Consider the following 12,863-nt stretch of genomic DNA (forward strand, 5'->3'; position numbering starts at 1 on the left):
ATGGACGGAGGAGCCTGGTAGGCTGCAGTCCATGGGGTTGCTAAGAGTTGGACAGGACTGAGCGACTTCACTTTCACTTTTCACTTTCATGTGTTGGAGAAGGAAATGGCAACCCACTCCAGTGTTCTTGCCTGGAGAATCCCGGGGACGGGGGAGCCTGGTGAGATGCTCTCTGTGGGGTCGCACAGAGTCAGAAACGACTGGAAACGACTTAGCAGCAGCAGCAGCAGTGGTCTTCTAATTGAGAGATTGGTTGTTGATTTTAAATGGGGCAGATGACTCTGTAAAGGAGGAGACCAGGTATCTGAAACCACCTGAGTGAAGGTGTGAATGAAAATGTGCATGTCCTTCCAAGGACCCTGGGGTTCCAAAATGAGGAAAACAGTTCCTCTTCAGTGTACACAGAAATGAATTATCATCATACCTAGAGTTTTTTTTTTTTTTTTTAAGAGCTTTTTATTTTGTGTTGGGGTAAGCTGATTAAAAATGTGGTAGTTTCAGGTGAGCAGCGAAGGGACTCAGCCATACATATACCTGTATCCATTCTCCCCCAAGCCCCTTCCCCTCCAGGCTCCCACATAACACTGAACAGAGTTCCTTGTGCTCTACAGTAGGTTCTTGTTGGTTATCCATTTTAAATATAGCAGTGTGTACCTGTCCATCCCAAAGTCCCTAACTATCCCTTCCCCTCTGGCAACCATAAGTCCATTCTCTTAAGTCTGTGACTCTCTTTCTATTTTGTAAGTAAGTTCATTTGTATCATTTCTTTTTAGATTCCACATATAAGGGATGTCATACAGTATTTCTCATTCTCTGTCTGACTGACTTCACTCATTATGACATGCCCTGGCTCCATCCATGTTGCTGCAGATGGTATTATTTCATTTCTTTTTAATGGCTGAGTAATATTCCATTATGTATATGGAATGTAACACATCTTCTTTATCCATTCCTCTATCAGAGGGGGCAATAAATGGTAATTTCTGAACCATCATGATCTACTTGTTTTGTGATGAACCTTCACCATTAAGTTAATTTACCCAACCTTCAGAATATCCAGGAGAAAAACAAATATTTGAATCCAGTTTTCTCAACCTCAGGAGCCTGGGTCTCCAACCAGGGCATATACCATCTTTCTTTAATTTGTTTTATTTTTTTAAAGAAAACTTTAAAAAATTGTTTCCTTTTTAAAAAACCCTTAAAAAATTTTAGACCAAAATGATCTTTTCCTTGGGGAAGACAATCTTGTTTGGACATGGGAGGTATTGCCAGATATAGGAGTGCAGGGAGGCACAGACATGGTGCCTGGAATTTAACATGGGCTCAGTCTGGCTTCCTTATAATATCTGTGGTGGAATGCAGAAGTGGAGGGACTAGGCAGAAACAGGAGACCTCTAAGCACCTGATGTCCGAAGATCCCAGAAAGAATTCATAGGCGGGAATAACCAGAAGAAGGCTTCTCAGATGGTGCAACTGGTAAGGAACCCAACTGCCAGTGCAGGAGACATAAGAGACACGGGTTCAATCCCTGGGACAGGAAGGTCATGGCAACCCACCCCAGTATTCTTGCCTGGAGAATCCTACGGACAGAGGATCCTGGTGGGCTACAGTCTGTGGAGTTGCAAAGAGTCAGACACAGTGAAGTGACTTAACGCACACACACACACATTCACAACCAGAAGAGCCAAATTATTGGAAAAAATTCTGAAGCTGGGAAAGATTGAAGACAAAAGGAGAAGAGGGCGGCAGAGGATGAGATGGTTCAATAGCATCACCAACTCAATGGACATGAATTTGAGCAAACTCTGGGAGATAGTAAAGGACAGGAGAACCTGGTGTGTTGCATTCCATGGGGTTGCAAAGGGTTGGACATGACTTAGTGACTGAACAATAACAAACCAGATATTAAAAAAAATGTATTAGGAGCCTAAGCATGACAAGTAGGAAGAATTGTGTAAGAGGTGTCTTGCTTTGGACTTCATTGCATGAGTTACTGTGTCTCTTCTCTTTTGTAGGTGTAACTTTGCTTCGAATCTGGCAAATAGCCTAGAATTATTTAAGGCCATTCTTCATAACCCTCATTTGAAGCACCTGAACTTCTATGGCAGCAGCCTCTCCCGTATGGATGCCAGGCAGCTGTGTGAGGCGCTGAAACACCCAATGTGCAACATAGAGGAACTCATGTAAGTCTTGGGGTTGTCCTCTGTGATGTAGATTTTTCCCTGTGTGAACCTGGCAGATTGAACACGCCTATCTCCCTTCCTGCCGTGGTCTCTCGCATGTTTCACCACGTCCATCTCAGTATCAGTAGACCTCCTACTAAGATGAGCATGGATGGGTTCTCAAGGGCAAAGCTTCCTCTCAGAAGGTCTGTCCCATCTTTTCTTTTGTGCTCACTTGAATGACCTCACAGATGCCTTATCTGATGCTCCTTGACTCTCCTCTCAACCAACCCTACCAAAGCCATAACTCCCATTTCTTTTCCCTTGAAGACAGTCACAGAGACTTAAAATGAGAAAGGTTTGTGGATGATCACAAATGTCATCTTGGAATCTGGCAGATAATAGAGGATAGAGGGAAAGTAATTTCCCCCAAATCATTGCTTTCTCCTGAAAATTATCTGGGATGCCTTTAGTCTCATTGGGGGATTTCTCAACAGACTCAGTCTTTTTTTCAGCAGGAAGAACAAAGAGAAGTAGTAGAAATAGCAATAAACAAAAGCAACTTGTTAAATCCACCAAGAAGACACACTCTTCTCTCCACCAGTAATATGACTGACAGATCACGTGCACTTGGTTAATTTCACCTATCAAGATTCATCAGGAGGGAGAGGAAGGGTCCATGCATAAGAGTTGTTTGAACATACAGGCTTGCTTTGTTGTTGTTGTTCAGTGGCTAACTTGTGTCCGACTCTTTGCGACCCCATGAACTATAGCACACCAAGCTTCCCTGTCCTTCACTATCTCCCAGATCCATTCTTCACTATCTCTCTCATGTCCATTGAGTCGGTGATGCCATCCAACCATCTCATCCTCTGTTGCCCCCTTCTCTTCCTGCCTTCCATCTTTCCCAGCATCAAGGTCTTTTCCAATGAGTTGGCTCTTCACATCAGGTGGCCAAAGTATTGGATCTTCAGCTTCAGAATCAGTCCTTCCAATAACTATTCAGGATTGATTTCCTTTAGGACTGACTGGTTTGATCTCCTTGCTGTCCAAGGGACTCTCCAGAGTCTTCTCCAGCACCACAATTTGAAAGCATTTCTAATTTGAGTGGAAAGCAACAGGGATTCATGCAGAGAATCGTGTAATTACCTCTGCTTTTTAAAGAGTCTGGAGTTGGCAGGTGCTGGATTGGGGGCCCTGATGTGGTCCAGGGCCAGTTACCCAGACACCCTGTAAACATCCCGGCCGCCCCCCACCACCCGTCTCTCCCGCAGGCTGGGGAAGTGTGATATCACGGGTGAAGCCTGCGAAGACATCGCCTCTGTTCTCGTCCACAACAAGAAGCTGAAGCTTCTCTCCTTGTGCGAGAACGCCCTGAAGGACGATGGGGTGCTGGTGCTGTGTGAGGCCCTGAAGAACCCAGACTGTGCCCTGGAGGCGCTGCTGTGAGTCGGTGTCGGGGAGGGGAGCCCGCGGGGGACGGCCGCGGACCGCCCCCACACCACGGTCCAGCGAAGCGGGCTTGCCCCGCAGGGGAGCCTGGGGTTGAACTGATGAATTCTAGAGACGCAAGACGAGCCCTTAGCATCCAGCTTGGTGCCCTGGTTATCATAAAAGACGGTTGGTGCTTCTGTAGGTATACTGGGTGCTTGGTGGGGGGGATTCATCTGATTACTTGCAGGTGTGGGGCTTCACACGTCCTCGGTTATCACTGGACCCCTCCCCACCCCCAGTGTCCCCACCTCTTTCTTGCCTGGAGTTTCTATAAACCACACTGATTCTTTGTCGGTGGCAATAGAAAGGGTTGTCTATTTACCCAGGGGGGCCACAGGAGAAACTTAGTGTTAATTTCAAAAGACTGCCTTAAAGTGGGGGAAGGGAGCAAGCGTGCCCAAGTGTATGAAGTGAATAGTAGGCTAGAAACAAAGCTTTTGTGTGTGTGCGTGGTGTACACAGGTGTGTGCATAGACATAAGTATTACATGCACACACAAAGTGGCATTTACAGTAGAAGGCTAGAATATTGTTACTGAGATGATTTTTTTTTAGATTATAAAAAAGTCAATACTAAAATAAGTTCCAGGAACATTAAACATTAAAACCAAACTATTAAAAAAAATAAGGGAAAACTCTGAACTATAACGATTTAGACCAAGAAATATTTAGAGGCACAAAAGAAATTACATATTGGAAGGTGAAAGGACTTGGCTATTAAATCTTGCCTGGTATTATTCAGTAAATAAAATTAAAGCGTATTCAATAGCTGGTAATTTAAGTGGGATATATTTATCTAAGAGTTCTTTAAACTACATCATTTAACTTTTTTTGTTTTTAAAGTTGAATCTTTATTCCATAAAAATGAAAGACTACTGAAGATGCAAGAAAGTCACTAGTAATTTTAAAAGAAAAAATGTTCAACCTATTTCTATACTTTTTATTTTGAACTAGTTTTAGGCTTGGAACAAAGTTGGAAAAATAGCACAAAAATTCTCTTATAGCCCTTACCCCATCTCCCTAATGTTCAACCTTTTTTTTTTCCCCCAAATAGTTAATATTTTTAATATTTAAATGTATAATACCATTTTAAACAAATGTGCAGATTTTAAAAATATATTCCACTAGGTCAGAATTCTGCAAAATGGGCAAATTTATAGTCTAATAGAAAGCATTGAGTTTTTTGTAAAGTCAATTGGCTAATAAATAAAAAAAAATATGAAAAGTCTATTTATAACAAACCTTAGAACTTAAAATTTTTGATGCAAGGTATTAATTCAGTGTAACGTAAAATGGCAGAAAGTGGAGATATTTAGGGAAGGCATAATTGTAGAGTCATGGAACATTTGGAGATTATATTAAGTGACCGTTAAAGTCTTACATTTTCTTTTTTTAACTTTTTATTTTGTATTGGATTATTGCTGATTAGCAATGTTCTGATAGTTTCAGGTGGACAGCAAAGGGACTCAGCCATACATATACATGTATCCGTTCTCTGCCCAGCCCTGCTCCCATCCAGGCTGCCACAGTGTTCCCTGTGCTCTACAGTAGGCCCTTGTTGGTTCTCCATTTTAAACACAGCAGTGTGTACATGTTTGTCCCAAACTCCCTGATTATCCCTTCCCACCTGACCATAGTTCTTTCTCTAAGTCTGTGAGTCTCTTTCTGTTTTGTACCTAAGTTCATTTGTATCATTTCTTTTTAGATTCCCCTTGCTACACATTTAAAAATTTTTTTTAAATTTATTTTTGGTCATGCTGGGTCTTCACGGCCCTAGTGACGGTGAGCAGTGGCTTCTCTTGTTGCGAGCACAGGCTCAGCAGTTGTGGCTCACAGGCTTCATTGCTCCGAGGCATATGGGATCTTCCCGGACAAGGGATCAAACCTATCTCCCCTTCATTGGCAGGTGGATTCCTATGCACTGTACCCTCAGGGATGTCACCTCTGCTACACATTTTAATCTTCTTATTTTTCTAAATGACCACAGAGTACAAGAAAGTTTTTACATGTAGTTTCATGAAAAGATTACCCTATCAAGCTTATGTGGGCCTGCCAGGTGGCGCAGTGGTGAAGAATCCGCTTGCCAGTGCAGGAGACTTGGTTTCTATCCCTGGGTCAGGAAGACCCCCTGGAGGAGGAAATGCCAACCCACTCCAGTATTCTTGCCTGGGAAATCCCATGGACAGAGGAACCTGAAGGGCTACAGTCCGTGGAGTTGCAAAGAGTAGGACATGACTGAGCGAGTGAACGAGAACAAAGAACTTGCGCAGGTTGACGGACGATGTGTGTGTCTTTGCAGATTGTCGCACTGTTGCTTCACCTCCGCAGCCTGTGACCACCTCTCCCAAGTCCTTCTGTACAACAGATCCCTGACTTTTCTCGACCTGGGGTCAAACGTCCTGAAAGATGAAGGAGTGACAACTTTGTGTGAATCACTGAAGCACCCAAGCTGCAACCTACAGGAGTTATGGTATGCCTGGCTGGGGTTTGTTTGAATGTCAGTGTTTGATTTTGATTTTTGGCTCTTGGCAGCCCAGGAAAGGAACAGGAAGAGAGGAAAAGCATGGAGTCTTCTGAAAAAGGAAAAAAAAAAAAAAAGCAAGGCTCAATGGTTACCCCACCTGATACTTCTGGGGCTTCCTGGCTGACGGATGTGTCTATTTTTTTTTTTTTACTCTACCTCTTCAAATTGATTTTTTTTTATTGCAGAATAATTGCTTTACAGTATTGTGGTGGTCTCTGCCATACATCAATGTGAATCAGTCATAATTATATATATAATCTCCTTGCTCTTTAGCCTCTTCCCCTCATCCCACCCACCTTGGTCATCACAGAGCGCCAGGCTGAGCTCCCTGTGCTATACAGCAGCTTCCCACTAGCTATCTGATTTATACATGTTGTGCTTGCTTAGTCGCTCAGTCGTGTCCAACTCTTTGCAACCCCATGCACTGTAGCCCGCCAGGCTCCTCTGTCCATGGGGATTCTCCAGGCAAGAATATTGGAGTGGGTTGTCATGCCCTCCTCCAGGGGATCTTCCCAACCCAGCAATCGAACCCAGGTCTCCCGCAGTGCAGGCAGATTCTTTCCCGTCTGAGCCACCAGGGAAGCCCGTTTTATACGTGGCACTCTATATGTTGGAGAAGGCAATGGCACCCCACTCCAGTACTCTTGCCTGGAAAATCCCATGGACGGAGGAGCCTGGTGGGCTACAGTCCTTGGGATCGCTGAAGAGTCGGACACGACTGAGCGACTTCACTTTCACTTTTCACTCTGATGCATTGGAGAAGGAAATGGCAGCCCACTCCGGTGTTCTTGCCTGGAGAATCCCAGGGACAGAGGAGCCTGGTGGGCTGCCGTCTCTGGGGTCGCAAAGAGTCGGACACGACTGAAGTGACTTAGCAGCAGCAGCAGCAGCAGTCTATATGTGTCAATGCTTCCTTGTCAGTTTTCCCTACCATCCTCTCCTTGTGCCCACCACTGTGCCCACCAGGCCATTCTCTCCGTCTGCATCTCCATTTCTTCTCTGTAAATAGGCTCATCAGTGCTGTTTTTTCTAGATTCTTAAGATGTGCATATATTATTTGATACTTGTTTTTCTCTTTCTGACTTACTTTACTCTGTATATCAGGCTCTAGGTTCATCCACCTAATTACAATGGACTCAAATGCGTTCCTCTTTGTGGCTGAGTAATATTCCATTGTATATATGTACCACAACTTCTTTATCCACTCATCTGTTTTTTTTCAATTTTTATTATAGTATATTTGCTTTACAATGTTGTGTTGTTTCCTACTGTAAGAAAAGTGAGTCAGCTAAGTGTGTGCATATATCCCCTCTTGGATTTCCTTCCCACTCAGGTCACCACAGAGCACTGAGTGGTTCCCTGTGCTGGAGAGTAGGTCTTTGTTAGTTGTCTGTTTTATATATGGTAGTGTGTACATGTCAACAATTTGAGCACACTCTGGGAGACAGTGAAGGACAGGGAAGCTTGGTGTGCTGCAGTCCACGGGGACACAAAGAATCGGACACAACTTTGCAACTAAACAACAAGAACAACAGCATGTCAACTGTTGACATTTTGGCTGAGACAGTTTTTTCCTGGGGAGGGCGACTGTCCAGTGCCCTGTAGGATGGTGGTAGCTCCCTGTCCCTGTGTGGCAAGCCAAAAAATGTCCCCAGGCACTGCCCAGTGTTGCCTGGGGGCAGGAAGCAAAAATCATTCCTGCTTGAGAACATAGACACACATATACACACTCTATATGTATTCCATATTTGTACATAGCAGACATATGTGTGTATAAATGTGTTTATACATGTGTCCACGTGCTTGCCTACACAGATACATGTTTATCAGATTTACAGTATGTACATACGTATGCATGTATGTTCTGTATACACACTTGCATACTGTGTGGGTGGGGCACAATACTGTGAGGAGCCGTGAGCTTGGAGACAGGAGATACACAGGAGACATCAAATTATGTGAGATATTCAGTGAAGTCCTTCCCAAAACGTGCTGTGTATACAGAGACTTGAAGGAAGTAGGGGGATGACTCGGCATATACTTGGATAAAGAGCATTAGAACCAGCAAGAACAGAGGTCCCTGAGGGGAGAGACTGGGCAGGAAGGAGAGTGCAGGGAGCCCAGGGTCGGGCAGAGGGCAGAAAGTGGAGGAGCTGCGTTGTGTCATCTCTGTCATCATCATCTCTATCATCACCTCTGTCGTCGTCTCCATCATCTCTGTCATCATCATGGCCATCTCTATCGTCTTTCTCATCTGTCATCATCATCACCGTCTTCTCTATCGTCTCGTCGTCGTCTCTGGTATCATATCCATCATCATTGTCACCATCGTCGTCATCTCAGGAACACTTGAGTATTTCTTCCTTTACAGGAATAAGTGAGCATAAGTGAAGCCATTTCAGATTGGACCTCAGGGTCAGATACGTTTGTGTTTTTTTTCCCTCTAGGTTGATGAATTGCTACTTCACTTCTGTTTGCTGTGTGGACATCGCTACTGTTCTTATCCACAGTGAAAAACTGAAAACCCTGAAACTAGGCAACAATAAGATATACGATGCTGGCGCCAAACAGTTATGTAAAGCTTTGAAGCATCCTAAGTGTAAATTAGAGAACCTTGGGTGAGTGTCCATGGATGGTGGGAAAGCTTACCTATTTCAAGAAGAAGAAAAGCTGGAGAATGAAAGGGACGAACGGGATGCAAGTTTAGAAACAAGTGCAGTGAAGCAATAAATGCCAGCCATGAAACCAGGGTTTGCTCCAGCTTGCCACGGGCTGACTTGTGGGACTTGGTGGTTTTGTTTTTCATATATAGTTTTATCTGTTTATTTGGCTGCTCTGGGCCTTCATTGCTGTGCACGGGCTTTCTCTGACTGCAGCCAGTGGGGGCGAGCGGGTCCCACTCTCTACTTGGGGTGCACGGGCTTCTCTTTGCAGTGGCTTCTCTTGTGGAGCACAGGCTGCAGGGCACACCGGCTTCAGCAGTTGCGGATTCCAGTCTCGATAGCACAGGCTCAGTAGTTGTGGCTCACAGACTTGGTTGCTCCGTGGCATGTGGGATCTTCCTGGACCAGGGATTGAACCCGTGTCTCCTGCATTGGCAGGCGTATTCTTCACCATTGAGCTACCAGGGAAGCCCTGGGACTGGGTGGTTTCTTGCTGGGGTGGGGAAGTGAGCTGTCCTGTGCCTTGAGGGAGGTTTCGCTGTAACTCTGGCCTCCCTCCACCCACGGGAGGCTAGCAGGACTCCTCGCATGTGTCAGATGTCTGCAGGCACACATGTGCCCCAGTTGAGACCCACTTGTCCAGACTGAACGTCTCTTCTCAGAGGCGTGGCCTTGGCACCTCGAGGTGGTGTGTATGCCAGCCCACCTCATGCTGGTGTGTCCCCCTGTGCAGGCTGGAGGCCTGCGAACTCAGCCCTGCCTCTTGTGAGGACCTAGCCTCGGCTCTCACCACCTGCAAATCGCTGACTTGCATGAACCTGGAATGGATCACCCTGGACTATGATGGGGCGGCGGTGCTGTGTGAAGCCTTGGTCAGTCTGGAGTGCAGCCTGCAAGTGCTCGGGTGAGTGGATGCTGTTCCCTCGGTGGTGAGTGACCCCCGAGGGAGGTGGGACCACTGTAGGTTTGTGCAGTCTTGGCACCATTGACATGAGCTGGAGACTTCTTTGCTGGGGGTGGCTGTTCTGTGCATCGAAGGATGTTGGTTGAGCGTCTCTGGTCTCAACCCACTCGTTCTGTTCCCTGGAGCACCTCCTTGAGAGATGATGACCAGAAATACAAACTTTAGGCACTCCCATGCTGGTCTGGTGATTAGGCTTCTGCGCTTTCATTGTTATGGCCCGGCTTCAATCTCTGGTCAGGGAACTGAGATCCTGAAAGCCACATGCCCCTCCAGCACCAAGAAAAAAAAAACCCTTCAAAATTGCTGAGACAAGATTTTAATTGTTCTCACCACCCAAAGAGAGAGATTGTGTGATGTGGTAGAGACGCTAGCTAACGCTCTGATGGTAAGCACTTTGCAGTGTATAAACATATCAAACCAACGTGTTGCAACCTTAACCTTACACAGTGTTGTATGTCAGGTATATCTCAGTAACATTTGAATTAACTTTAAAAAAAGAATGTCCATCGTATCTATCACCTGAAGTTTTTTTAAAGGCTCCTGGTATTGTCAAATGTCCCCTGACAACCAGAATCACCTCCAGGTAAGAATGACTCCTTTACTAAAAACACCATCTCCTACTTAATTTGCCTGAAAAAGTGCAACTGCAGCTCAGAGCCAGGAGGGTTTCCATTAAGGGCAGAGCAGGGTCTTGGCACAGAAGTACATTTCCTGAAGAGCAGGAGTCAATATTGTTTGGAACATTATGTTTTTTTTTCCTTTTAAACTTTGTATTTTGTACTGGGGTACAGCCAATTAACAAACGTGATAGTTTCAGGTGAACAGTGAAGGGACTCAGCCATACATGTACACGTACCCATCCGCCTCCAAACTCCCCTCCCATCCAGACTGCCACGTAGCACTGAGCAGGGTTCCCTGTGCTCTACAGTAGGTCCTTGTTGGTTCTCCATTTTAAATAAAGCAGTGTGTACATATCCATCCCAAACTCCCAAACTATCCCTTCCCTCCATCCTTCCCCTCTGGCAACCATAAGTTTGAGGAACATTATGTTTGCATTTAGAGTGTGTGTAGCTGACTTCCATAGAATGGACATTTGAGTGCCTTCCATGTAGCAAGACCCTGATGACCTGCAGGGGAGGGACAAATGGTTCACACCCCTCTTGCTCACTCTCCAAGTCTCTAGGAAGGATTTTGTGCATCCTTGGTACAACTCTCCCAGGAAAGAGTGAAGGGAACTAGCCACTGGGGTGTAGAGAGGGCAGCAATCATGTATCAAGTCAACACAGCCTCTCTTTTTGTATTTTCTCAGCCTGAACAAATCTTCATATGATGAGGAGATTAAGATGATGCTGACGCAGGTGGAAGAGATGAACCCCAACCTCATCATTTCACACCATCTCTGGACTGATGACGAGGGCAGACGCAGGGGTATACTTGTCTGACAAGAGCATGTCCTGAAGTAATCTTCTCACAAAGGTGTCCCCCTCGGTCACCTTGGCATCTCCCCTCCTGACACACCCTGTCCTGTAAATGGTTCATCAGGGCCAGTTGATGATTTTGGAGCTCTTCCTTCACAGTATTGTAGTGATACGATTGTGGGGTTGACTATCTGTGCCTAAATCCTCTACCTCCCATTAAAGTTCCTATCCTGCCTTGCAATGTGTAGAAGAAAAAAAAATACATTACATGTAAACACTTGGGAAAGCATGACTTTATTTTCTTACCAGATTTCTCGGGAATGTAGGAGCTTGGGGTTGAAGGAACCATGATCGTCTGACACTTCTGACATAGAACTGCTGCTAGGATATGTCTCTAGATTTTAGAATTTATTCCCTACATCTAACATCCCACTCATGCCTTTCACTTTGAGTTTGTCCAAATTTAGTGTTTTTGTTTTTATTTATTTTAATTGGAGGATAATTACTTGACAGTATTGTGATGGTTTCTGCCATATAGCAGTTTGAATCGGCCACAGGTATACATGTGTCCCCCTCATCCTGAACTCCCTCCCACCTCCCTTCACCCCATCCCTCAAGGTTGTCACACAGCACCGGCTTGGGTACCCTGTGTCATACCCCAAACTCCCACTGGTTATTCTGTTTTACGTATGGTAATGTATATGTTTCAATGCTATTCTCTCAAATCATCCCACCCTCGCCTTCTCCCACTAAGTCCAAAAGTCTGTTCTTTACATCTGTGTCTCCTTTGAGTTTTCTGGTTTAGTTAAAAAAAAAAAAGTGTATTTCCATATCTCTACTATCTATTAGTACATGCCACTCAATTTTCTTAATTCAATATTTTTCAAATGTATCTACACAGTTTAATATTTCTTTTTCAAATATACATCAATACCTCACTGACATCATTAAACATTGTTTAGTTCTCTATTGCCAGTACCATAAATTATTAATGCCTTACTGGCCCTATATAGAATTTTATTTTTGTTGAGTATAGTGCATTTTAAAAACTTAGTTTACTGAAGTAGAGTTGATTTACAAAGCTGTTTTAATTTCTTCTGTACAGCAAAGTGACTGAGTTATAAATATATATATATATATTTATATATATGTATTTATATTTCCTAGTTCTTTAAGGTTTATCACAGGATACTGAATGTAGTTCCCTGTGCTATATAATAGGACCTTGTTGTTTATACATCCTGTATGTGCTAGTTTGCACCTGCTAATCCTAAACTCCCAGTCCATCCCTCCTCCATTTTTAATAAACTTTATTTTTAGAGAAGTTTCATATTCACAGCAAAACTGAAGGCAGGCACGGAGGTTTCCCATGTTCCCCCTGAACCTATGCACTCTTAGTTGATCTACAGAGTGGACAGATCCCAAAGACAGTCCAGTCCTGCTTGTGTTGTTTTTATTTTGCTGCCATTGTTTGAATTGGCAAGCTTATTCTAAAGATATGAAAATGTAAAAAATATAGAATACCCAAAGCAATCTTGAAAAATTGAATGACTTGTTATAATTAACATATGATTCAGGGTCAGTCTTTTCATCTATCTTGTGAAGTTTCTCTCTCTCTCCCCCCCCCCCCCCCCCCCCA

General features: G+C 44.4%; 1 protein-coding gene across 2 annotated transcripts in view; it reads left to right on the plus strand.

Annotated features, from left to right (window-relative positions):
- Positions 1-11,456, plus strand: part of NLRP9 (NLR family, pyrin domain containing 9) — a 24,997-nt gene extending 13,541 nt beyond the window's left edge. The window contains exons 5-11 of one of the 2 annotated variants that reach the window (XM_010828507.1): positions 1,240-1,262; positions 2,046-2,183; positions 3,437-3,607; positions 5,955-6,125; positions 8,627-8,797; positions 9,576-9,746; positions 11,116-11,248. In XM_010828507.1, coding sequence (XP_010826809.1) covers positions 1,240-1,262; positions 2,046-2,183; positions 3,437-3,607; positions 5,955-6,125; positions 8,627-8,797; positions 9,576-9,746; positions 11,116-11,248 — 978 coding nt within the window. Of the gene's footprint in view, positions 1-1,239; positions 1,263-2,015; positions 2,184-3,436; positions 3,608-5,954; positions 6,126-8,626; positions 8,798-9,575; positions 9,747-11,115 lie in introns of both variants that reach the window. The other variant, XM_010828499.1, reaches the window with a different exon arrangement.
- The last annotated feature ends 1,407 nt before the right edge of the window (positions 11,457-12,863 follow it).

Source organism: Bison bison, unplaced genomic scaffold (genome assembly GCF_000754665.1).
Source record: "Bison bison bison isolate TAMUID 2011002044 unplaced genomic scaffold, Bison_UMD1.0 scf7180017858633, whole genome shotgun sequence".
NCBI classification, from domain to species: domain Eukaryota; kingdom Metazoa; phylum Chordata; class Mammalia; order Artiodactyla; family Bovidae; genus Bison; species Bison bison.